General features: G+C 47.2%; 1 protein-coding gene across 3 annotated transcripts in view; it reads right to left on the bottom strand.

Moving 5' to 3' along the window:
• The window catches only part of Srgap3 (SLIT-ROBO Rho GTPase activating protein 3), a 231,067-nt gene extending 213,688 nt beyond the window's left edge, over positions 1–17,379 (bottom strand). For all 3 annotated transcript variants that reach the window (XM_057792007.1, XM_057792014.1, XM_057792022.1), the window contains exon 1: positions 16,550–17,379. In XM_057792007.1, coding sequence (XP_057647990.1) covers positions 16,550–16,616 — 67 coding nt within the window. In that variant the 5' untranslated portion in view covers positions 16,617–17,379. The remainder of the gene's footprint in view (positions 1–16,549) is intronic.
• Between the last annotated feature and the right edge of the window lie 7,133 nt (positions 17,380–24,512).

The raw sequence follows: 24,512 nt of genomic DNA, 5'->3' as shown, positions 1-24,512 counted from the left end.
TGGCCTGTGCTTAGACACTCGTAAGGGAGAATAGGAAAAACTGCAGGTTTGTGGCATTATATGGACAAGGACGCAAGTATCAAACTAAGCGTGGGCCTCTTTCCTAACAGCAGGCCAGCCCCCCAGGGACTCTACTGGATTCACTCTGGTGCCCCTCCCCCCGTTAGCCATCCTGACAATCATCAGGGTCTTGGAGGCAACAGAGCCCCCCCTCAGTAAGGCTACAGAGGAGCCTCCAACTTTGTCAGGCAACTGGAATTTGTCCTACTTGTGGGAGACATGTTTTTACCACCAAAGTCTGGAGTGGAGGCCAAGGAGGGCCTTTGTCTCAGGAGCCCTGAGAAGGCTTTTGTCCAGGCCTCCGACAGACAATGAGTGAAGCTGGGGACCACGGGGGGGGGGGGGGGGGGGGGGATTCCTGTTTCTTGGGAGATCTTTCTCCAGAAGTACCAGGATTTGCTTTTCACAACCTCTTTTCATCCACTTCTCCCCTTGGAAACTGAACACCCCTTGGGTTGGTTGGGGAGGAGGGAGGAGGGCACTACTATCTCTTTACAAAACTGGCCGATTAAATTTTCCATGCTGAAGTTTCCACTTCTGCCTTAGCAATGTCCTTTCTGCTTAGAACTTAGGCTGATCTTTTCAATTCTTTTAAAGATGTGAAAGGCAATGTTTTCCAGAAAACAGTCTTAACATTTTCATAGGATTACACTTAATTATTTGCACTTCCCTTTTTACTTTTATATTTTTATTTCCTTGCCTTTGATAGTCCAAAGCTTACTTTGAATGTCTCCTGCGTGACCGGCTCTAAGCACAAGGACCCGAGCATGAATAAAGCGAGGCCCCTGTGTTCAATGGACTCACAGGGAGACAGACACGTAAACAAGGCCACTGTCGCAGCAGCGTGTCCCGGGGAGGAGCCAGACAAAAAATAGAAATACTGAGCATTGTGTAGCCCAGAGGAGTCTGCTTTCTCACACGCCACCTCATCTGAGCCTCACAGCAGCTACAATTTAGGGCAGGCAAGCCCTCCGTTAGCAGCCAGTGGGGCCCCATGGAGACCAGAGATGCGGCTTGTCCGAAAGACAGAGCAGGAACAAACAACCAAGTCTCAAGACTGTGCGTCCCCGACTCTGGCCCACAGCACGTTCATAGTCACTGACTTACACCAGAGTTAAAAGCTCGAGTGTGAGCTTTCACTTCTATTCCATCTATCGATCTTTTAGGAGTCTGAAAAAGTGTGTGGAGGAGGGAAATGTTCTCCCTACAGAGATTTTGAATTTGCTACATAACCCTCCCAGGTGTTCCAGAGACTATAAGAGAGAAAGCAAAGTAAACAGTAAGCTATCCACTTCTTACTAGAACTTTCTTTTGTCAGAAACCCCTGCCGGGAACCTTTGGTACTTAATCTTCTTTGCAAGAGCTTCCAGCTCAGGTTCACCGTCCAGGGTGCAGAATGCGGGCACCCCACCTGGATTTGTTACCATTTTCATGGTTTTCAAATGCCACTGTGTACTAAGGATTGTGTTGGAAATTCTAATGTGTCATTTTAACTGACACACTTATGTGCACATACACACACACACAAAACACACACTGCGAGGTGTTGGGACCCTCCTTTCTCAAGTGGAAAACCCAGTGCACAGAAAATCTAATGCCTTTTCATCTGTTGTGAACATCTCATTGGTCTGACTGGCCAGGAGCTAAATGTACGAGTCAAGCCGGGCAGAGCATGGTGTCTGCCTTGTTAACAATGCCTTCTACACTGTAGAATCCCTCATGCATCTAGCGTGACTTCTGCTTAACTCTGCACAACCACGGTGCTTTTCATCTCTTCGGCTGATCCACACCCTTTTCACCTCAGAAACCCCTATTCCATGACCGTATTCACTGGCCTGAGGACAGCTATTTGCGTGTCCTCTTTCTGGAACTATTTGGATCGTTTACACCTGCGGTTGTGTTTTTCTCTTGGAAGCACTTAGACCCACTGATCCCTTAAATATTTACATGACTTCTGACCCTTTTCTAAATGGAAAGATGATTCTGTCTGGATCCCAAAGAGCTCTGGAAATAATTGCAATGATATCAGCTTGGCCGGTATGATCCAGTGTTACAGATCAATATCAGAAAATCGCCAACAGCACTTTCAACCATTTAGATCTCTGCTGCAAAGTCTCCCTGTATTCTGCACAGCCCCTTACATACCGTTCAGCACGTTAGTAATTACAAGTTACAAGGTGTATTCCCCGTAGAATGATAAAGTCTATGAAGGCGGCAAACACAGCAGGCGCTCAATAAATACTTGTTAAACTAAAGCAACTGAGGTGGACCACCATATCTCAGCGTTTCTTTCACACTAATTCCAGCAACATAATTCCATGTCTCTGGCAGGGAGTCCTCAGGCCTCTGCCACTTTTGAAGCAGAGTTTCAGTATTAGTAGAATGCCAAGTAGAAGCCAAAGACAGAGACGCTCGGCGTAAGGTCTGAACTAAGAGGACCAGGCAGGGACAGAGCCCCAGAGCAGGGCAAGGGACAAAAGCCAAGTGAAAGTGCAAGAGCCCAGAGGTGAGGGCAAGAGAGCAACCAGACCAGCACATCATGAGAGACGCCCATCTAAAGAAGTCACCGATCAAAGGAAAGACAGTGCTATTGGCCAACCAGACCAATGGTTGTATCTCTAATCAAAACACCTAGCAGAAAGCACCTTAACGGAAAGAGGGTTCATTTTGACGGACACTTCCAGAGGGATTTCAGGCCATCATGGCCAGGAAGGCACACCATCGGGAGTGTGAATTCCCACTATTCCCACTGTGTAGACAGGAAGCAGACAGAGCTAGACTGTACCAGGCACAGACCAAACCTCCAAAGGCCTGCCCCTAGAGACTACTGCCACCAGTTGGAAGGCTCCACGGCCTTCCAGACAGCCTCTCCAACTATGGACCAAGCTCTTATACATGACCTGTGGGGGACTTGACGCATTCCAACCATAACACTAACTCTGCCTGGAAATGTCTCAATGGGACAAGAACACAAGAGCAGCTCTGCCACTCAGGTGCCATTCATTGTCACAAACTCAGTCAAAGAAATGACACCCACTCTTGTTTGTCCCTGAAGGAAATGAAGGTACTTCAGTAATGATTCATAGCTATTTTCTCTCTCTCTCCTTTGAAGGCACTATAAGCTACAGAAGGACATTTTCCCCCTTAGGAGCAATTGCATCGGGCTAAAGCTCAAATCCATGTGAGAATCTGACCACCTGGAAAAAAAAAATCTAGGCTTTTCAATTAGACAAATGGCCGGAAGACAGTTACAACAAACTATAGATTTACAGGTTTACAGTGAACTACAGACTAAAAACACCTTCACCAACGCTGGAAAGAGGATAGTGGGCCGCAACCTTTTAAGGCTGTCTCGCATTGCTTTCTCTTGCTACAGTAAACACCAAAACCTAAACAGAGGAAAAATGATTTCGGCTCACATCTGATAATCTGTCATGAAGGGAAGTGAAGGTAGGAACAAAAGGCAGACTCTGAAGACAAACACTAAAGCAGAGGCCATGGAGGAACTCTGCTTATGAACTTGCCAGCTGGCTTTCTTTTACATCTCAGGACCAGCACGCGAGCCCTCTCACATCAATCATCAATCAGGAAAATGCCCACACAAACTTACCTATACGCCAAACTGATGGAGACTGTTTCTCAATGGAGGTTCCTTCTTCCCAGATGACTCTAGCTTGTGTCAAGCTGACAAAAATACTGAGCCCATAGGAGGAAAGAGGTGATCAGGAACCCCAAGAGCACCAGCAACGACTTGAGGAGCCCACAGACAGCGCAACGGGAAAGGGGTGATGTCCGGAGAAGAGCGGCCAGTGATGAAGGTAAGCGGCTGAGGGGAAAGATCATTTTCCTCAGGTAAAGCTGTCCTTTGAAGGTTCCCTGCCAGGAACAGGAACTGAGAGCTAGGGACCAGGAGGGAAGTGAGACTGGAAGAGGCAAGGAAGAGGGACATTTAAGCCAGAAGTGGCTGTAATAGCTATGGGTATGGAGGCCGTTCCTAATGAGAAAGCTCAGTTTTGCATACATTTTGTCTTTAAAATCTGCAGAGAGCTGGGTCAGAAGCAGACAAGACAAGCCCTGCACCACTATAGAGCGGTCCTAGCATCCTTTGACATCCCCTAAGAGGCCCACCCAAATGGACAAGGCCCTCACCTGGGCATCAAGCTGTGCTCTATTTTAAGCCCTAGGCTCGCACCCCTATCTATCAGATTTATTTTTATAAGTTTGCATTAAAGATCTCTTTTCTGCTACATACAGATAGGAAGCAGATTTAAAAGAGAAGAGACATGAGGTTAGGAAGAAAGATACTGAATGCTTGTAGTGGTTACCTCAAGAGTGGCTTCTAGACTGTTCTCCTTCTTTCTATATTTTTCTTTATTTCTAAAACTTTTGAAATAGTGAATGTGTAACACACCCACAATCACAAATGAGGTTATAAAAGGTGTGGCTTTTGTGGTCACTCTGTTTGTAACTGCAGTAGTCATACAATCTAGAACACAGGGACAAGTCCAGTAGCCACTGACAAACAAGTGGATAAACAAAATGCCGTCTGCCTGGACCATGGAAAGAAAGCCAGCCTTTAAAAGTAGGAAAAGTCAGGGTCTGAGACACGGCTCAGCAGGTGAAGTTTCTGCCACCAAGAATCCATGTGACTCCCCAACGGAAGGAGAAAATTAACTCATACTAGCTGTCCTCTGACCTCCACGTGCATCCACATGGCACACACATGCCTCTACCCTACACGCATAAATATATAGACACATATATACATACGTGCATATATAAATGGAATTTAAATTTTTTAAATAAAAAGGTTAAAGCAAGAAAATTCTGATGACTGCTACAACGTAGATGTGTGTTTCAACACTGAGGAAATAAGCTGAGCCCATCCCTCATCGCACGCTCTCCACTCTAAAGACTCGTGGACCTGCAGGCTGGAGAGTTCCTCAGTCCCCCAGCACAGACTCCCACTCCCATCCTCTTACACGCCTAACGCCTCAGCATTTCCCAAGTGCGCAGGCCCTTTCGCAGGCCCCATACCTTGTGTCTCTTTTATTCTCACTTCATAAAATGCCTTCTACCATCCAGAGAGCTTCTCCTTACCCTTCAAAACCCCACCCAAAAAGTCTTGCTTCTATAATAACTTCTCCAGTTTCCCTAGGCATCTACTTAACTCCTTATCGGAATTTCCAAAAGAATCCGACACTCTTAGCACATTATATATCATTGCTTTGTCCATTTTTAAAACCATCTTTCTAGAAAACCATGAAAGAGGGGCAGGAGAAATACATTTTTTTCCTTTCCATGCTCCAATCTCACATGTATTAAGAATTTAACTAACAGACTATATTTAATTTCCTGAAGCATCCCACAAGTAACCACCTAAGCACATATTAGACGGCTCTTCATGGATGGAGAAGTCCCATCTCTAGACCCTCTGGAGCCTGTCCTGGAACTAGCTCTTGTAGACCAGGCTAGCCTCAAACTCACAGAGATCCACCTGCCTCTGTCTCCCAGTGCTGGGATTAAAGGCGTGTACCACTGCCCAGCTAGACCCTCCATCTTATCTCTCAGCTGTGCTGAGGGAAGCCTGGATCTGCCTCATCCTGGAGATGTAATCTGTGTAATCACAAAGTCTGTCACACAGATTCCTACACTCAAGCAGTCCACAAACACTGCAAGCACCTGTCAGACACCAGGAGATGCTCTGCATGCCAGAGACACACAAACAAGACGAGAGACACCGAAGTTCTGAGTTTGCTTGCCCCCAATGTGCCATCCCCCTGACTCAGCCTTTTAAGGCTGGAAAGACAAGCATGGTTACTAAAGGCAGCCTTCAGCTTCATTCTGTGAGCTTTAGCTCAAGAACAGAGAACAAATAAATACAGGGGGGAAATCACCATGTAGTCCAAGCGCTAGAGAATTCAAGTCAGCTGATCAATTAAGAGCTGCTGCATGGCTATTGTCCAATTGTCCAGTCTGGAGGTGACACACAACCAGAGAGTTGAATACCAAAGAGCCAAGCACGTGGCTATCCAGAGAAAGGGCATTCTGGAAAGAGGGGAAATTGGAGAAGTTGCAGAATCAGCAGAGACCCAGAGGGCAGACAGGCAAGGGAAGAAGCAAGAACACCATGGTTTTGTAAATCCACTCTAGGGTCCTCAGTGAGAGACTCTGTGGGACACTACTCAGGGGCTTTACACAGAGGTCACAGACACCACTCTAAGGACATCTGTTAGATGCTCTGGGGAAAACAGGCCATGGGGACAAGGAAAGTATGGCTCTCAACTGAGGGCAAGTTTGTCCCCTGGAAGTCATTCAGTAATATCTGGAGAAATCTTTGGTTGTCAGAAATTAGGGCAGGTTGGCCGCCAATATAGAACAGGCAGAAGACACGTTATACAGCTAAGCTCCTCAACCAAGCAAGACCCAGATCACAATGCTGCATGAGATGATCAAGCCTCACAGGATACTCCAGTCAGGACTTGATCATAACTCTAAATTTTCTTTAGGTCCCCATAAAATTATCAGCACCCCCAACCAGCCAGAAGTAGCCTGGAATACTACGCCCACATTCCCAAAAAATGGACTATGGATATTTTCCTTTGTTTAAAAAAAAAAAGAGGGGGAAATGGTGTGGGACAATCATCTATATTCTGTCAATTATATTTTAAATAAATACTGATTGGTTGATAGCCAGGCAGGAAGCATAGGTGGGAAAACCAGACAGGAAGTAGAGGTGGGACAATGAGAACAGGAGTATTCTGGGAAGAAGGAAACTCCTTCTACAGTCCTGCCCAGACCATGGAAGAAGCAGGACATGACCTGCCTCACTGAAAAAGGTACTGAGCCATGTGGCTAACATAGATAAGGATAATGTGTTAATATGCATTATAAGAGCTAATACAAAGCCTGAGCTAATGGACCACTCAGTTTATAACTTATGGAGACCTCTGTGTGATTTTCTTTGGGACTTACTGACTGGGAACTGGGCAGGACAGAAACCCCAACTAGCAGGCCCTCATGTTATATCACAACATCCATGAGAATCCATGAATTTGGAAGTTGTTGCCTAGTCCCAGCAAGAGCTAATCAATATCACCCTGTGACAGTGGAGATGAAGAAGGAAAGTCCTGTGTGCTGAATTACAAAGGTTCCTTACATGTTTCCTTAGGCTACTCCAGCCCTTCTCAAGTCACAGCACATTCCATGTTCAACTGACTCAGGGACAGTGTGGAGAAAGATCCATTCTGGCCATTGGGCTTTCAAATGCTTAGTCCTTAGGACGCAAAGAAAGAATGTGGGCCTGCCAGAGATGTAGCTCAGTTTGTATGGTGTTTACTTAGCATACATGGTCCCTAGGTTCAACAAGGCCAAGAATATATGAATGAACATTGATAACAGCTTTAAGTGGTCTGGAAAGACTCTAGACTTAGGGGTTAAGAGTGGTTACTGCTCTTGCACAGAAACCAAGTTCAGTCCCCAGCACTCCTATCAGGTGGCTCACAACTGCCTAGAACTCACGCTTCGGGGGATCTGACACCCTCTTCTGGATTCCTCAGACTCCTGTTGTGTGTGTGCGCGCGCACACACACACACACACACAGACTTACATACATACATCTTTTAAAAAGGAACTCTGATCTCATGACATGAGGATATCACATTTTCCTCTTGTTCTATGCTATGTACACCCATGCATATGCACATGCATGTACAAGCATGCACACATATGCAGATAAAGACTTTCCATGCCAAAGAAGAGAGTAAGTAAAATAACGTGAATGTAGATGTCACAGGTCTATAAGGAAAAAAAATTCTGTTCTCTGCTCCACGCATCACAAGGGAGGGAAGGTATCATAGTTACCAAACAGATTCGTGGGAATTGAAGAGAGACAAGATTTCTGTTAGAGCAAAGATCAAGGTTCATAGGGACAATCAAGATGGGCCAGGGGCAATAGTCCAGAGTCAGTATGCATGTGAATGGCATGATGCCCTCACTCCTGTATATTACAAATACAGTGTGGTAGTTTGAATGTAACTGACCCCCATAGCTCATGGGGAGCGGCACTATGAGGAGGTGTGGCTTTGTTGGAGTAGGTATGGCCTCACTGAAGGAAGTATGTCACTGAGGGGGTGGGCTTTGAGGTCTCATACATGCCTAAGACACACCTGGAGTCTACTTCCTGTTACCTTCTGATCAAGATGCAGCCAGCACCATGTCTGCCTGTATACTGCCATGTTCCCTGTCATGATAATGGACTAAATCTCTGAAACAGTAAGTCGTCACCTCAATTAAATGTTTCCTTTTACAGGAGTGGCCGTGGTCATGGTGTTACTTCACAGTGATAGAAACCCTAACAAATACAGAAGCTGAGATTTCCTCTGCACTCCCCAATATGGCCCCCAAAGGGAGAGACATGATAGGAAGTGTGGCATTGTTGAAGTAGGTGTGACCTTGTTGGAGGAAGTGTGTCAATATGGGGCAGCCCTTGAAGTCTCCTTTGTTCAAGTTACTCCCAGTGAAACAGTTCACGTCCTGCTACCATCTGATCAAGATGTAGCCAGCTCCAACTCTGCCTGTGCGCCACCATGGCAATAATGGACTGAAACTGTAGGCAAGGTACCCCAGTTAAATATTTAATTTTACAAGAGTTGCTGTGGTCATGGTGTCTCTTCGCAGCAATAGAAACCCTAGCTAAGAGAGTTATCAAACAGATTCATGGGAACTGAAAAGAGACAAAATTTCTGTTAAAGCAGAAATCAAGGCTCAAAGGGACAACCAAGGTGGGCCAAAGTCAGTATACATGCAAATGACATAATGGCCCCCACCCCAATCCCTGCATATTACGTACAAGAGGATGAGGAAAGGGGACACACAAGGGACAAAGAACCACTAACCACTGAAGACTCAGTAAGAAAATGGCACCCCAGTTCTGCAGCTGCCAAACTCAACTGAGAGCAAATTATAGCCCATGGTTCACAAGCACCTTGGCCTGCTCAAGTCCCTCTGAGTCTTGGATCACCATCCCAGAAGAAACAGTAAAGAGGCCCCAAGTTGGCCCAGGTTTATCTCTGTCACTACCCAGCAAAACAGAGACAAGAAATGGAAACCAAGTAACAGAAAGAGAAGAAAGGGTCTTTCTTGTGTCTCTGGGTCGTGGCCAAGGTTGGCTCATTCAGAGCTGCAGGAGTCACGGGCGCCTCAGTTTTTATCTGCACTGTTATCACTGGGCACAGAACAGACAATTCCAGTGGGCAGTGTGAGATCCACTCGAGGAGCCTTGAACCCCCCCCCACCCTCGTGCATACATACCCCGCTGTCACACCCAGACTGTTGGGTCAGTAGCTGACCATTCTGCCATGTGATTGAATCAGTAGCTGAGCTTTCTACCACTGGAAATGTCAAAACTCACACGTTCTAAGTGACCACAAGGCAACATGCTGACATTACTTAGCAGAACTGGGTGGGCATTTGTTTCCCTGTGTCCGTCTTCAAACTGCCTCCTGAGAAAAGCACTTAAGGAATCAGGGAATGGGGTAATGGGCAAAAAGAAAAGACATGGATAATTCATGAGTAGTGAGGGCTGGCGTGTTTCACACCATGAACCAAGGAAGGATCTTGCAAACTAGCTGGGGAACGAGGCTTTCGGGGTGGACAGTTTGGGAAGACTGGCCTGACTCTACGGTTCATGCCCAGCACTGCCAAGACTGTCTGAAGCCCTGAGGGAAACAGGTCACTTTCTCTAATTTATCCTAGAATTTTCGAGACCTATTGGAGCATCAAACTATTTTCTTTCACCCAAAACCTCTTCCATCCAATTTCATCTGATACACTTCAGGAAACAGTACCCTAAACACAAGCTGGTAGGATGAGTCAACAAATTAGAACATAACCCAAAGCCCAGTTCCTGGCCAGCCAAGAGACTCCACAGAAAAACCAATAAGCTATCAGGAATGAGTCACTTCCCAGTGAACCGGAGGCTGGAACCCCACTTCCTGGGTCCTGTCTGAGGCCACAGGTTCTTCAGCTCAGCACCTTAGAGACAACAGCACTGTCCCCTTCCCAGCAGCTACTTCAGGAGCCCCAATCTCTCCAATCAGGAGCCCCAATCTCTCCAATCAGCCCCATCCTACACATTTTCCCAAAGCACCTTGCAACTCTGTCACCCCAAGTACCCACTTCCCACCAGCACCCACCGACATGCACTCAGTTGCTCCGGAGAGGGCTGGCACTAACTAGGCCACAGCACTGAACCATGCCCACTCTGCCCAGACTGTCTCTAAAGGAACCCCCGGGTTCCAACACCGTGTTGCCCCCACCTGCAATTTTGTCTTCCTATGCCATTGGAAGTTGGAAAGATTCCTTTCCAAACCTAGTTTTGCCATGGGCCCTGAGACATCTAGAGCAACTGATTTCATTTCTCTAAACTTCAGCTCTTCATCTAGAAAAGCAGTGAGTCTTGCAGAGGTAGAAGGGTCACAAAACAAGAGAAAAACACAAATTGCCTCCCTCCAACTAGGTAAAGCTATATAGCCCAAAGCAAGGCATGTAACAGCCCTGAGAGGATGAATGAAGGAGCTACCGGGAGAAGACAAATCATCACTAATCTATAACCCCTGTTGGGAAAAAACATTTCAGGAAATGGCCAACATAGACCCTTAGATCTACTGATGGGTGGCTAGAAGGAGCCTTACCAGACTGCACCCCATCAGAACTCATCAAAACCCACCGACTTCCAACACACCCTTCACCAAAGCTCCACTAACAAACACCAGAGACAAAGTAAGAAACTCAGCATACAGTAAAAGTGTCTTCTCTCAATGGAACAGGAAGAATGACATTCTAGACCAAGTGTTTGTGTCCTCTAAAACGCTTATAAGAGCCCCACCCTCACACCCAATATGGTGGCACTGAGAGGGGGCACAGATTGTGCATACCTCCAGATGTGACTGTGCCCTTAAAAGAAGGAAGACACTTTATCACTGTGAACTCTGGGCTCTGAAGGAAGGCCAGTGACGGCACAACAGGAATGTAGCTGTTGACAAGTCAGGAAGTGGTCTCTCACCAGAAACCGAATCTGCTGGCACCTTGATCTTGGAATCGCCAGCCTCCTGAACTGAGTGAAAGAGGGAAGAGCCATGCAGCTGGTGTGTTCTGCTGAAGCAGTCCAGGCTAAGGGAGGTGGCAAAGCAAACACTTCCCAGCCACTCTCAACCAGCTATAGACTAAGTACCCTGAAGAAACAGAGATGGCTACTTGCATTTTGCCCTTGGGAATTCATGGATGAGGGCCTAAATGCTAGATTTGGATGAAGAGTAATGGTGCTAAGGGTAGAGAGGCAGATGGAGGGAACTACTAATACTGCCTAGGAGAGCTGGGAAGACAGCCTATGTCGAGGATGGCCATCTGAGCAGACTTTGAAGAGGGATGGCGATTGGACAGACAGAGCAGAGGCACTGGAAGGAGAGCAAAGGCACGCGTAGGAAGAGGGTGATGGGAGAAGAGGAGTATAGAGGATCTGGGGGGGGAGGAGACTTCTAGTGTGTTGTAAGACCGCGGGCTTATCTTGGAGGAAACGACAAAAATGAAGGAAGATGTTGGCTGCCGCTCCACTGCACGTTTTTATGGACTTCAACTTAAAGGCCGCCTTGGCCTTATTCCACCAACATGTTTGGTTAGACAGGGTAGAATTTTTAAAAGTTGGGCCACCGTTTAAGCAACTAAGAGATACTGTTTCACTTCAGCTTTCCTCCTAACAGTAGGAGAACTGCCCACCGTGGGCTCACATTCCAGCCAGGCAATGACAAGCTGGAGCATACAACGCTTGCCCCACTAGAACTGCCTTTCTGACCACGATCCCCACCATTCCCCACAGTTCCCCCATCCAGTGTGCTGCACCTGCATCCTAAGGAAGCTCCAGCCCTCCTAAGGTTCATGTAGGAAGCTCTCTACAAGACCAAGCTCATACTGATGCTCAGATGGAAGGTTGTATTGTGGTATCGAGGGCCTTTTCAATTTTCTTCTCTTTTTTTTTTACTATCATTTCCCAAGGAAGTCTTAGAAGATAAATTAAATAGTGTACTATATACATACATATATATGTATGTATATATGTGTGTGTGTGTGTGTATATATATATATATATATATATATATATATTCATGAAATTCCACACAAGACTTAAGGACACAGTCGACAGTCAATGTTAGTTGAATGAATACATGAACAAATGAGTAATACCCATTCTTGCATGCTTATCCTCTATGCTAGCTTTTCTTTCCCCAATTTTTTCACTTTTACTATTAAAAAGTTATCCTAAAACGAATATGAATATCCCTAGAGTCAGTCAGAGAGCTCCTGTTTCACTGTCTACTGGGCTGAAATGGAAACAGGAATGCTGTGAGCGAATGTGGAACAGACCATTATGTCTGGCAGTGAGATCAATTAGCGCTCAGGGTATGGAGGATGCGGCAGATAAGATCCCCAAATGCTATCAGTGATCTCCAAGGGAACTGCGGAGGACAGGAGGGATGCCAAGAGGCTGGAGACAGGCAAATGTTCTGATTGTCAGAAAGGGAACGGAGTGAGAGCCTGCCAGTTTCCAGATCAAGAATGTAATTTCACTCTCAGGCAAGGTTCACAAGCAGATTGTCAAGCAGATTATAAGGGACAGTGAGAAGCACCAACGATAGGAAGTGATGTCTGTTTGGAGCCAGCGTGGGAGAACCAAGAATAAGTCAGCGCAAATTCACAAGACCCCCTAGACTAGAAGAGCAGAGAAACACACCAGAGGAGCATGGTGTAACAGGTGAAGGGCAAAGTGCTAAAGGGACACCTAGGATATATTGGTAGAGTATTACAGGCAGCAGAAGGTGGGGAGCGGCTGTTGTCTTTCTTCTACCATATTGACAAAGTATTAATAGTTAAATCTTTGTGGTATCTTCTCGGCAAAACCTCTTTGAAAACGTGACGCTTTCCTGCAAGTTAATGACATTGACAGAAAACTGAAAGATGCGGGTGGGCTTTAAAGTTGCACTCAAGTATGGCTGTACATTGGGACAGGGTGTGTGCCCTCGGGTCTACCATAACTGTCGTCACCCCTTCTACTGCTATCCATAAGGTGTGCCACTGCCTCAAATCATCTTCATCTTACCCTTCAGGCACCCAAGGCATTGGGATTTGCAGACCATGAAGCAGTGGGTCGAAGGAAAGTGAAGGACTGGTAGGCGGCTTTGTTGGCAGGTTAGCATAGCGCGCAGGAAGCCCTGGGTTCAATCCCCGGTATAGCTTCTATAAACCCAGCATGCTGATGCAGTCCTGTAAACCCGGCACTTAAGAGGCAGGAGTATCAGGAGTTCAAACTCATCCGTGGCTACAAAGTGCAAGGCTGTCCTGGGGTGCATGAGAAATTCCCCACAACACCCAAATACACAAGTGAAGCAAAGAAGATAGGAAATGGTAGTAGGCCTTGTTACCAAAGCAAATAAGGTTAGCTACAGGCAGTGGCACAACCAGAGGCTCCCAACACCCAATTGTATGGACAGTCACAGAAAAGTGTCTATCCTAACCTAAGAAGTCCTCATGAAGAAGAAATTATAGAACCAATGGGTGGGTGATGCCATCGAAGAAAAAAATTCCATGAGCCACAGCTGTCCAAATATAAAATATGTGGGCCTGGAAGATGCCGAGTTTTCCATCCCTGGAATATGCAAGCACAAGTATGCAGTCAGAGTGATTGACTCAGGTATCTGGGGAGACAAGAGACGCCTTGAATCTAAAATGTTGACAATGGAAATGCTGTATGAAAGTGTCCATCCTTTGTCAAGTCAGCAAAGGCCTTGCTCAGAGACAAAGAGGAGAAAGCCAACAGAGAACTCAATATTGTTTTTGAAAAACCGTAAGTTTCCCTCACAAAATCCACAGTCTAGGAGACTTGTTTAATAAAGTAGGCTGGTTGTACCAACCTGGCCAAATGCCAGGAAGAAAGTAACTGGCATAAAGCATTATTTTTGCTCATCGGTCAAACATTCCTCAGAGACAAGCCACAAAGCAGAGGGAAGAAAATCAGAGGGGAAACAATGGGATGCCATCAAGAGGCTGCCAGTTCCAGCACAAGGCTGCCATCTGCTACTGACAGCAATCCTTCAAGGGGCTGTGTCAGCCAAACAATGTACCAGGGACAACAAGCCTGGGAAGATAACGGCCTTGCGACCTTGGGTAAGTCACGAGAGCTGCCAGGCTCAGCTCCTTATCTCTGAACTGGATTCACACTAACCCTTCTGCGCACCACGCAGGCTAAGAGTAGTGATGTCTGTAACTGAGTCCCAGAAGCTGGAGATCCCTGGGCACATCAATCCTACGACAGTGATTAGCAAACACGGCTGTGGATGGAACCCAAGGCCCGGAACACGCTAGGCAAGTGCTCTACCACTGAGCTACATGCCAGGCCAACACATCAAACGTCGTCAGAAAGATTTCAAAGGGCTTCAAGTGCAGCAGTCCTACAAACTACATCTTCAGGATGCCAATTAGAGAAAAAAAAAATTTTTTTTAACTAAACCAAAGAGACCAGATCTTTCGGACCAATTTCCTGAAGAAATTCATTATCATTGTCTGGTATTTGCTGGCTAGTCATTAAAATAAAGGTGAAAGGTGAGAAGAAGTGAATTAGCTGGAGCAATCGATGCTCTGTGGGACCTCAGGAAAGGCTGACTGGCACGGTGGCAGCAACCCTTTAAAGGGGAGATAAGCAGATTTCCTACCAAGACGAATTGTCCAAACATCCCCTTCTCGTCTCTGTCATCACGTTTTTCTGTTTTAATTTTAAATTTTTAAATGCTTAATTTAAAAAAAAAGTCAAGAGTTTCTCCAAAAATATACAAACTCCTTAAAAAGTAGATAGACGAAATTGAAAATCAGCTTTTGTTCCGAGCAGTTGTGTGAATTTCGATCTCTGGCAGCTAAAGGACTTGTTTTGAAATTGTCAGCAAGGCTGAGACACTGACTGCTTCTGACAGTGAGCTAAAAACTAAGGAGGAGGTCAGAGAAGAGGAAAGATTTCTCTTCCTTTCGCCCTGGGACCCACCCAGGGGCCATCAGCATGCTTGTCTGACCCAAAGCTAAAAGACAAGGAAAACATAAAGCCCCCAACCCACCCGCACCCCATGCCTGCTCCCCTTTCAAAGCCCTCCCCAATATCTGAAGGGTGAAAGTAGCAGGGACAGGCAGCCTGAGGCCCCTGACTTCCTGGGGCGTGGAGCCCTCAGGCAGCACTAGTAACAGGCGTGGCATCCTCAGGTCACAAGAACCTCAAAGCAGCGTCTACACAGCCTCCAAGCCAGGCCTCCACACCCACTGGAGATGGATTTTGCCCACTCCATGTGAAACCACAACACACCCTGTGTCGCAGCAAGAAGAACCAGGGACCAGAATGAAAATGGGTGCCTAGAGCCACAGCCGGGTCTTCTCTCAGGGCACAGGCTCCGCAAAGAGGAAGCAGGGCAAGGAGCCTTCAGCTCTCCCCGCTGAAGCTGTGCTTAGAAAGCCCACCATCTGGCCTGAGGGTGGATGCTGCCTGCCTGCATCGAGCTGTACAACCGCAGCCCTTCTCTTGCTCAGCTAGCATGGATTTAGGGAGCGGCTTCTGCAAGAAGTGTGGGTTCTGTGCCACCAAAGCTGGAATCAGCACCCAAAGGTCATCTCGCTCTCCCAAGCAGGCAGACTTTCTCCAGAACCATGGGAGCCAGGCAGCACCTACCAGTCCAAACTGTACACTGAGGTGTTGGCTTTGAACCAAAGCTGATGACCTGAAACAACCGCGTACAGAAGGACCGGGCTGTACAGCAGCAGATAATCTATCTTCTGCACAGAACTCTCTCTTTATGCCTAAATGCCTGCATTAGTCTGGATCAATATGTCCCATAACAGTTAATCCATGGCAACTCAGACCAGGCAAGACACGCCGCTGACAAAGAAGGGCTGCTTAAGGATGCGGTGCCCCCCACAGCCTATACGCGTGCATTTGAATTTCAGCCCAGAGAAGGCAGCAGAGGCAGAAACAACCACCCACAAAAGCCCAAAAAAAGGGGGGGTGGGGAGAGCAGATCAGAAAATATATACATAAATAGCAAAGGGCTTCCACAGTGGTAGTGACAGGGAAGAGGCCTGGACTGTCAAAATGGCCTTAGAGTGACATGTCACTGCCAAGATGATGGAGTGCCGGTGACACTCCTAAAGTCAGGCGTAGGATCTTCCCCACACACCTGCAATGCAGAGATTTCTGCCCTTTCTGTAATTCACGCACCCAGCCCAGGCGCTATCTGCAGTGGGAGCCAGTCTGGACTTGTGCAGCCGCCGCTCTTCCCCCTTACAATAAGATTATTGCTGCGGAGCAACTTCTCACCAAGGCCAGGAGGCAAAGGAGGAGACGGAGGAGGGAGAGACAAGAGAAGGGAGGGAGGGCAAAGCACCTCGGCCCCCGCAGCTCACCTTTTATTTGGGCTTCATATTCGGCAATGATCTCTTTGTCTTTCTTGAACTTAGTTTGAGATGACATCTTCCGACGTGGCAAAAAAAAAAAAACCTGACAGGCTGTTTGATTTATTTCTCCTTTTCTTTCCAAGTCCTCTCCCAAGCCTGGGTAATCACACAGCGATAGTCGATTTCACAGGTTTCAAGGCTAATCTCTTTCACTTGGCTGCAGAGCTGGGTAGAAATCCTTCTTCAGGGAGGAAAATGCTCTCTGCTGGCTGGGAAATGGCTCTGGTGGCTTTCTCTGGTCAGCTCCTCTTGCAAAAGGAGAAATCACCCTGGGAGTACCATAACCTGCCCCAGATTTCCAGGATTTTTCTTCCAAAATAATAATAATAATAGCAGCCAAGAGCACGCGCGCGCACACACACACACAAACACATTCACGAGTGCACAGTCACCCGGACACGCTTCCACGCAATTGTGCTGTGCACACACCCATCCACACCACAAGCGCACACATACACACACACGCACACACACACCCTCACTCACACACCCTCACTCACACACACACACCACACACGCTTGCTCACTCATACACACACATCCACAAGAGGCGCGGCGCCTCCTGGGTCGTGTGGCCAGCCTCCGGTTCGCTTGTGGAAGGCTCTGCTAAGGAGATGGTCAGGTTGCCAAAGGACCGGTCATCTCTCATCCTCCCTCCGGTCAGTCGGCGCCTCGGGTCTGCTGTCCGGTGAGGATCAAAGCCAGGAGAGGGAGATGGAAGTTTTCCGGCTGTAGTGTGTTAGCTCCGCCAGACCCAGGGATGGACTGCTCACCCCGCAGGGCTGGTGGAGCTCTCCTCCACCGCCCTCGTCACTAGACTCCGCCTCCCGGATTTTATAACAACTGACACATTGTAGCCTACAGGAGAGCTGAACTGGCTGCAAGCAAAAAAAGGGGAAGAAACGCTTCACAAAAGGAAGGCGGCAGGAAGGGAGAAAATCAGGTTGGGAAGGCCTGGGAGGCTCCCACAAACTCCAGCTAGTAGTGGTTGGGCTAGAGATTTTTCTAACAAACACTGGAAGATTCTTTGCGTGATGAAAATCAATTCAAGCCCTCAAACCATCAGCTATATGACAAGTTGCCACTCTGCCTGAGACTCTAGCAGGGAGCCTGATACATGCAGGGGACGAGCACTAATATTTTGGAAGGATTACTTGATCACAAGGACAATGTCAGAGGTTTCAGCTTTGCGAAGTGGGGGGAGGGGGAGGAGACAAGACTACAACCAGACTCCGAGAGACGAGCTTTCTTTGGAGACTTTTTTTGTACACTTGCAACAGATAGATGCCAAAAAGCCTACTCAGGGACCCACTAGAGTTACACAAGGCAAGAGGCTCCAAACCATGGTGAAACCAGAATTAAACAACGTGAATGAATAATAGAATGTGGTAGAAAATGACAAGGGCTAAGGGGAAACAGAAACACTGCAGAGCACAGGGTACTGGGAATGCAAGGGGCTTTGGGGGAATTGGGTAAGAACAGAAACTTATCTTGGCCCAGTACCTGGACACATAGTAAGGCCCCCTTAAGTAGTGGCCTTATGGTTACCCCAGCATCCTAGAGGGTATATTCCTTACAAGCACCAAAGCAAGTGTTCTCTCGCAGGTGAAAGAGTGCAGACCTAGATGGTGAAAAATTACTTACCCAGGGTCACCAGAGTTCCAGCCCATCACTAAACACTCGGTAGGAATCTTTGGCAGTTCATTAGAAAGAACAAATCCCCTGCCGTGAGCACACTTTAAAAAGCCCAGTGATGTGTCAAACTATAGGATTGCTGACCACTGAAATTTCACAGTAAGACTGTGTCATAAAGATTGTCTTGTCCCCAAAGGTTCCCTGAAGGAAACTTCTCTCACTTTCTGAAATAGGTATCATCTTCCACTTGACTTTCTGGAGTGATCTGATGTGTGATTTGGCTTGGCTAGCCACACCAGCCCCCAACGGATCCCCAAGGCAGAGTGCAGCTCGGATGGGCCCAGAGAGCTGGGTCTTCCTCTGGTGTGAGCAGCGAGCGAGCACCAAGAGCTGCAGAGGGGAATGCACGGGATCTGCCTGAGCAGAAGTCCACCTGGTGAATCAGCAGGCTTATTATAGCTCTCGGACCCAGAGACAAGAGGTCACAGAGTTCATAAGCCTTTGCCACAGCCCACATCCTCCTGCCTCACCCTTCCCAGGGACATGCTAGGGACCTCGTAGTGTCATTAGCGGAGGATACACTCAGAGATTAGCCTCTCTGCCTCAGGCCTAGATCCTCAAAGAAAACTGGTGTTACTGTCCTATGCCCTGGAATGTGGAGAAGCGACTAACCAGGTTCCTTCCTGTCTCTTCTGGGAGCCTGCAGCCTGTTAGGCCGGAGCAGGTGACTCCAACTGCTCTCTGAGCCTGCTGAGGGCAGGAGCCCAGTAAATGGCAAGTTCTAACCATGAGGAGAATTTAAAAACCACACATGCACATCGGAGACTCGCACAGCGCACTAAGCCATGGGAACGTCCCAAGAAGCCACATGACCATGAAGCGAAATGTGTCAGAAAATTCCTGTTGAACAGTAAGGTTTCTGTAAGAAGGATGGTAATATACAGTTGGTCAGTCTGTGTGGAGGCCGGAAGTGGCCTCCATGCCTTCTGGGAACTTCAGCATCCTCGTCTATCAAATGACAGTCCCACAGACACGCACCAGAGCTCAGGGCTTCCCAGAGAGAGGGGAGGAAAAGCTTGTAAGGCACAGCCACACAGCCGTCACCATGCTTGTCCCAAACATCCTGTCCCTGGGAAGAGGTAGTGGCCTAGGCAGGGCCCCAGACACTGTGTCCTCATCTTGTCCCTTCCAACCTTCACCAGGGCTTGCTGGAGTCTGGGGTCACTCAACTGCCCTTCTACAACACCTCCCCCACCCCAAAAAACGGCCATTGTTCTTTGGTGAATGGAACCAATAGCTCCCGCCAATGTTTCCTCTTCATTAACAGAAACCAGATTCTCCCCCAGATAAATCTGTAACTGACAAAGGGTGGTGTCTCGTGGTTTTATCTGTGCCTCCCCCTACCCCCCAAAAAAACCCAAATATTAGAATACCTCTGGGAATATCCTATTTCCCTCAGGATCATTTCCTGAAGTATTTTAGATATTCCTGAATTATGCTGAGGTGTGTGTGGGTGTGTGTGTGTTGCCTGCATGTATGTCCATGTGCCATGTACATGCCTGTTGACCAAGGAGGCCAAAAGAGCGTGTCAGTTCCCAGGAACCAGAGCTGTGAGCCACCATGTGGGTACCAGGAGCCAAAGCTGGGTTTTCTACAAGAGCAACCAATACTCTGAATCGCTGCATCATCACTCCAGCCCCCAAAGTTACTTTTTTTTTTTTTTTTTTTTTTGGTTTTTCGAGACAGGGTTTCTCTGTGGTTTTGGAGCCTGTCCTGGAACTAGCTCTTCTAGACCAGGCTGGTCTCGAACTCACAGAGATCCGCCTGCCTCTGCCTCCCGAGTGCTGGGATTAAAGGCGTGCGCCACCACCACCTGGCTTGCCCAAAGTTACTTTTTAAAAAATGATTTATTTATTCTTATTTTATGTGCACTGGTGTTTCACCTGCGTGTACATCTGTGTGGAGTGTCAGAGTCCCAGACAGTTGTGAGCTGCCATGAGGATGGTAGGATTTGAACCCAGGTCCTCTGGAAGAGCAACCAGTGTTCTTAATCACTGAGCCATCTCTCCAACCCCTAAAATTTTACTTTTTAAATCAAGACCTCCCTCTGTACAGGGAAGAGCCCAAGCACTCCATATAGATTTTAAAAAGATGGGTCCTTATTACAAATCATTAGGTCTGGTGATACAAACATTTTTTAATTGATCTTTTTAAACTTTATTTATTTATTTTATTAGGTATACAGTGCACTGTCTGCATGACAGAATAGGGCACCAGATCTCATTATGGCTGCTGGCAGTTGAACTCAGGATCTCTGGAAGAACAGCCAGTGCCCTTAACCTCTGAGCCATGTCTCCAGCCCAATATAAACATTCTTGTTTTCAAGTTGGGGAAACAGAGGCACAAATCAGAGAATCAATTTGCCCAGGAGCTCAGAGCTAGCTAGTAACTACACATACTTCGAAACTCATTGAAATGCAGCTCTGACCAATATTAAGACCCAAGGAATAAACCAAAAGAGGAATTGTGATCATAATAATGCCTATCATTTTTATGTAGCTCTTCATTCTACGATTATGTTTGTCTTAATCATTTCAAGTGCAAGTTTTCCATTAAACAAATTGGAGGTTAAAAATATAGGAAAAACATCACAATTGACCATCAATGTGGCTTAAATTACAATCCCAGCAGGAAAACACAAAACTCATCCAACCGGTTTCTTTTCCTGGTAGGAAAAAAAAGAAAGAAAAAAAGGGGGGGCAGGGTGCTGCATTTGAAGGAAGAGTGACCAGAACAGTTTTTGGTTTAAGGCAATTTTCTGATCAACTAGAAACACTCCCTGCCCTCGGCTCAAAATGACTAATTCTGTGACATTTTCCCACACTGCTACCAGCTAAGGCATCTACAGTCAGTTCAGAGGAGAATGCTGGCCCTCAATCTTGGCTCTGCAAAATGGAAGCAGCATACATAACAGCCACTGATGATAACGGGACTGTAGGCATAGCTTAGAGGTGGAATGTTTGCCTAGTGTGTGCAAGCCCTGGGCTCAATGCCCGCAACACACACATACGCGCACACACACATACACACACACACACATGCACACATACACAAACGCACGCACACACACATGACAGCATACCCTGCTTGTACATACACTGCATATTATTCTAGAAAGTTCTTTGCCTTCATGTCTTACATGGTCCTGCAGTGATAGAAACACGTGAAAACTTCGATGAGGGAATTATTCTATAACACAAATATAAGGTTGGCCTCTCTAGCTGACTCAAGAGTCAGAAAAGTCTGACAAATTCAATTCCAGAACAAATTGTTTCAAAATTCTGCCTGGCTAAACCACTGTAAGGCCCAGCAAGCCTGGGGAGCACTGCAGAGGGAGCAGGATCCTCAGAGGTTAGGAGGAATGCGGGGAAATGCTGTACTGGGGACTGGCAAGGAAGTCACACTCAGGCCCTCACAGCTGCTGGAGTCACCTGCTTAGGCCTGCACAAGGTCAAGTCAGCCAAAACTCCGACACAGGTGGCTCAGATGCTCTCCAGCTCTGCCCTGTACTGAAGAGCTGTGTGCTGGTGATAACTTTGAGGGGGAAAATGTTTCTCTCTCTCCCTCTCCCTCTCTCCCTCCTTTCTTCCCTCCCTCCCTTCCCCCCCCCCCCCCCCCGTTTTGTTTTGCTTTTCGAGACAGGGTTTCTCTGTGTAGTCCTGGCTGTCCTGGAACTCACTCTGTAGACCAGGCTAGCCTCAAACTCACAGATTTACCTGTCTCTGCCCCCCAAGTGCTGAGATTAAAGGTGTGCACCACCACCACTCATCAGATCTTTCTATATAAAATATAGAAGGTTTTGGTCTCTTTGGTGATGATACATTTTGGAAGTGAACAGAGGTGATGGTTACCACTCTATGAATGTGCTAAATTATCTTTGATGGCATACCTCAATATGGTTTTTTTTAATATTATTTTTATTTTGTTTTATGTATGTAGGTGTTTTGCCTAATGTATGTCTATGTACTCTGTGTGACCTGCTATCCATAGAAGCCAGATTAGTATGTCAGATACCTTGGAATTGAAGTTGCAGATGGTTGTGAGCCACTATGTGGGTATTGGGAATTGAATTTAGGTTCTCTGCAAGAGCAGCCAGTGTTCTCGACCTCTAAGACAGCCCTCCAGCCTCTGTGGTTAATTTTCTAGATTGTGTATTATTGTTGTTATTATCTTTTTAAACAGAATTTCTCTATGTGTAGCCCTGGCTGTTCTGGAACTCTCTTTGTAAACCAGACTGGCCTCAATCTCATGGAGATTCGCCTGCCTCTGCCTCTCGAGTGCCAGGATTAAAGGTGTGCGCCACCACCACCACTGGGCTATATTATGTATTTTGCCACAGTAGTAAACAAACAAATCAACTCTTCAAGTGTATGAGGAAAAACACCAACAGCCTAGAGGAAAAGTCAGTGAAGGCTGTGATCGACAGTCCACAGAAAGGGAACTACATATGGCTGTCACACGCTTCACTCCTGATCAGCGTCTACCAGACATGGCTAGATCCAGGGGCTTTAACGGGTCAATAAAACACTGTATCTTTCTCTAATTCTCCATCCTGTTGTGTGTTAGGTAACCCCCCAGCAACTCTAGATTCTCTCAGCCTGGCAATCCCAACAAGGAAGAGTAATTTTTTTTTTCCAGAAATTCCTGCAAATATCCTGGGAATGTTCAATTAGCACAGGCTAACCCTGAACCATGGCTATCATGACTATGGGGTGAAATGTTCTACAATAGTAAGCCTGCTCCAAGACTATAGAATAAAGACTGTCTCAAACAATCACCTTGGCCCCAGAGGTAGGGTGAGTTCCCAAGAGAGTTTTGACCAAGGTGCCATTCTAGAAGGAGAAGGATTTGTACAAATCAACATCTTGCCACTATGGGGCACGCAGGATAGACCTATAGTAGAAGTGGCACCCATGGCATGACATCACCTGACTTTGATGTTTCGGAAGCCCCGTCTCATCTGAAGCCACAGCTTTAACCAGGCCTGTAGGTTAGACTTCTCCACTTTACAGGTGAGGAAACTAAGGGTCAGACATTCCATAGCTAATGAAGTGGAGAGCCAGGCAGCACAGCTGATCCGCACTGATGCCCTGCCCCCCCCACACACACACACACATGGGCACCAGGGTACCTGTTCAAATACACCTGGATACACATTTGGAAACCCAGAGTCCTGGGCACATGCTCTGTTAAGAGGCCTGTTGTCTGAAGAAAAGGGCCATGGGGTGGAGGCTGTGGCTCAGGTGGCAGAATGCTTGCCTTTTGGGCCCAAAGCCCCAGGTTCCCTCCCCAGCACTTCACGAAACAGAAGTGGCAGCACAGGCCTGTAATCTCTGTAGAGACATGGGAGAAGGGGAAAGTCAAGGATCGAGGCTGGCCTGCGGTAAATAATGGATCTTATAAAATATGGGTCTCAAGAAAGAAAAGGAGAGACACAGAGAGAGAGACAAAGAGAGAGCCAGCCAGGTGTGATGGTACATGCCTTTAATCTTAGCACTTGAGAAGCAAAGACAAGTGGATCTCTGTGGAGTCCAAGGAAGAAGGAGCTTGTGAAGCAGTGTCTAGGGAATGCTGCAGAAGCCCTGTGCCTTTCCAAAAAGAACAGGTTCCATTGTGTAGCCCAGATGCCCCCTTCACCATCTAAGGACTGAGCAGCCCCAGGGACAGTGGCTCACAGATGGCTGCAGAATCCTGATTCTGACAACAGAGGAGCAGCCATTCAAACACCGGAGCTTTGGACGTCACAGCCAGCAGTTCGCACCCTTCCTTCCAAAGAGGAGGCAGCATTTGGACTGTGGCATCCGTGTGTTTGAGATCTTATCTATGCAAACATGCCCAGCCATTCTGAGAGGAAATGTGAAATGTGGCTCTGAGAATCCCTCATCTCTTTCCTGATCAGCCTGCTTGGAAGGAAGGAGTGATCTGCTCCTGTACAGGAGACTTCTAGAGTCTGCGGTCACGTGGGAGAACCTGTCTAGTCCAAGAATGGTTGGCTTCCCTTTCCCGTGCACTCAAGCCATTTCCTGTGGTCCCGTCCCCACTCCCCATCCCCTGCCCCCACCCCCCCAGACAAGGTTTCTCTGTAGCTTTGGAGCTTGTCCCAGAACTAACTCTTGTAGATCAGGCTAGCCTCGAACTCACAGAGATCTGCCTGCCTCTGCCTCCCAAGTGCTGGGATTAAAGGTGTGTGCCACCACCACCCAGATTCTATGGTTTA

This window comes from Chionomys nivalis, chromosome 1 (assembly GCF_950005125.1).
Source record: "Chionomys nivalis chromosome 1, mChiNiv1.1, whole genome shotgun sequence".
Taxonomy (NCBI): domain Eukaryota; kingdom Metazoa; phylum Chordata; class Mammalia; order Rodentia; family Cricetidae; genus Chionomys; species Chionomys nivalis.
This window is presented reverse-complemented; position numbering and strand designations above follow the sequence as displayed.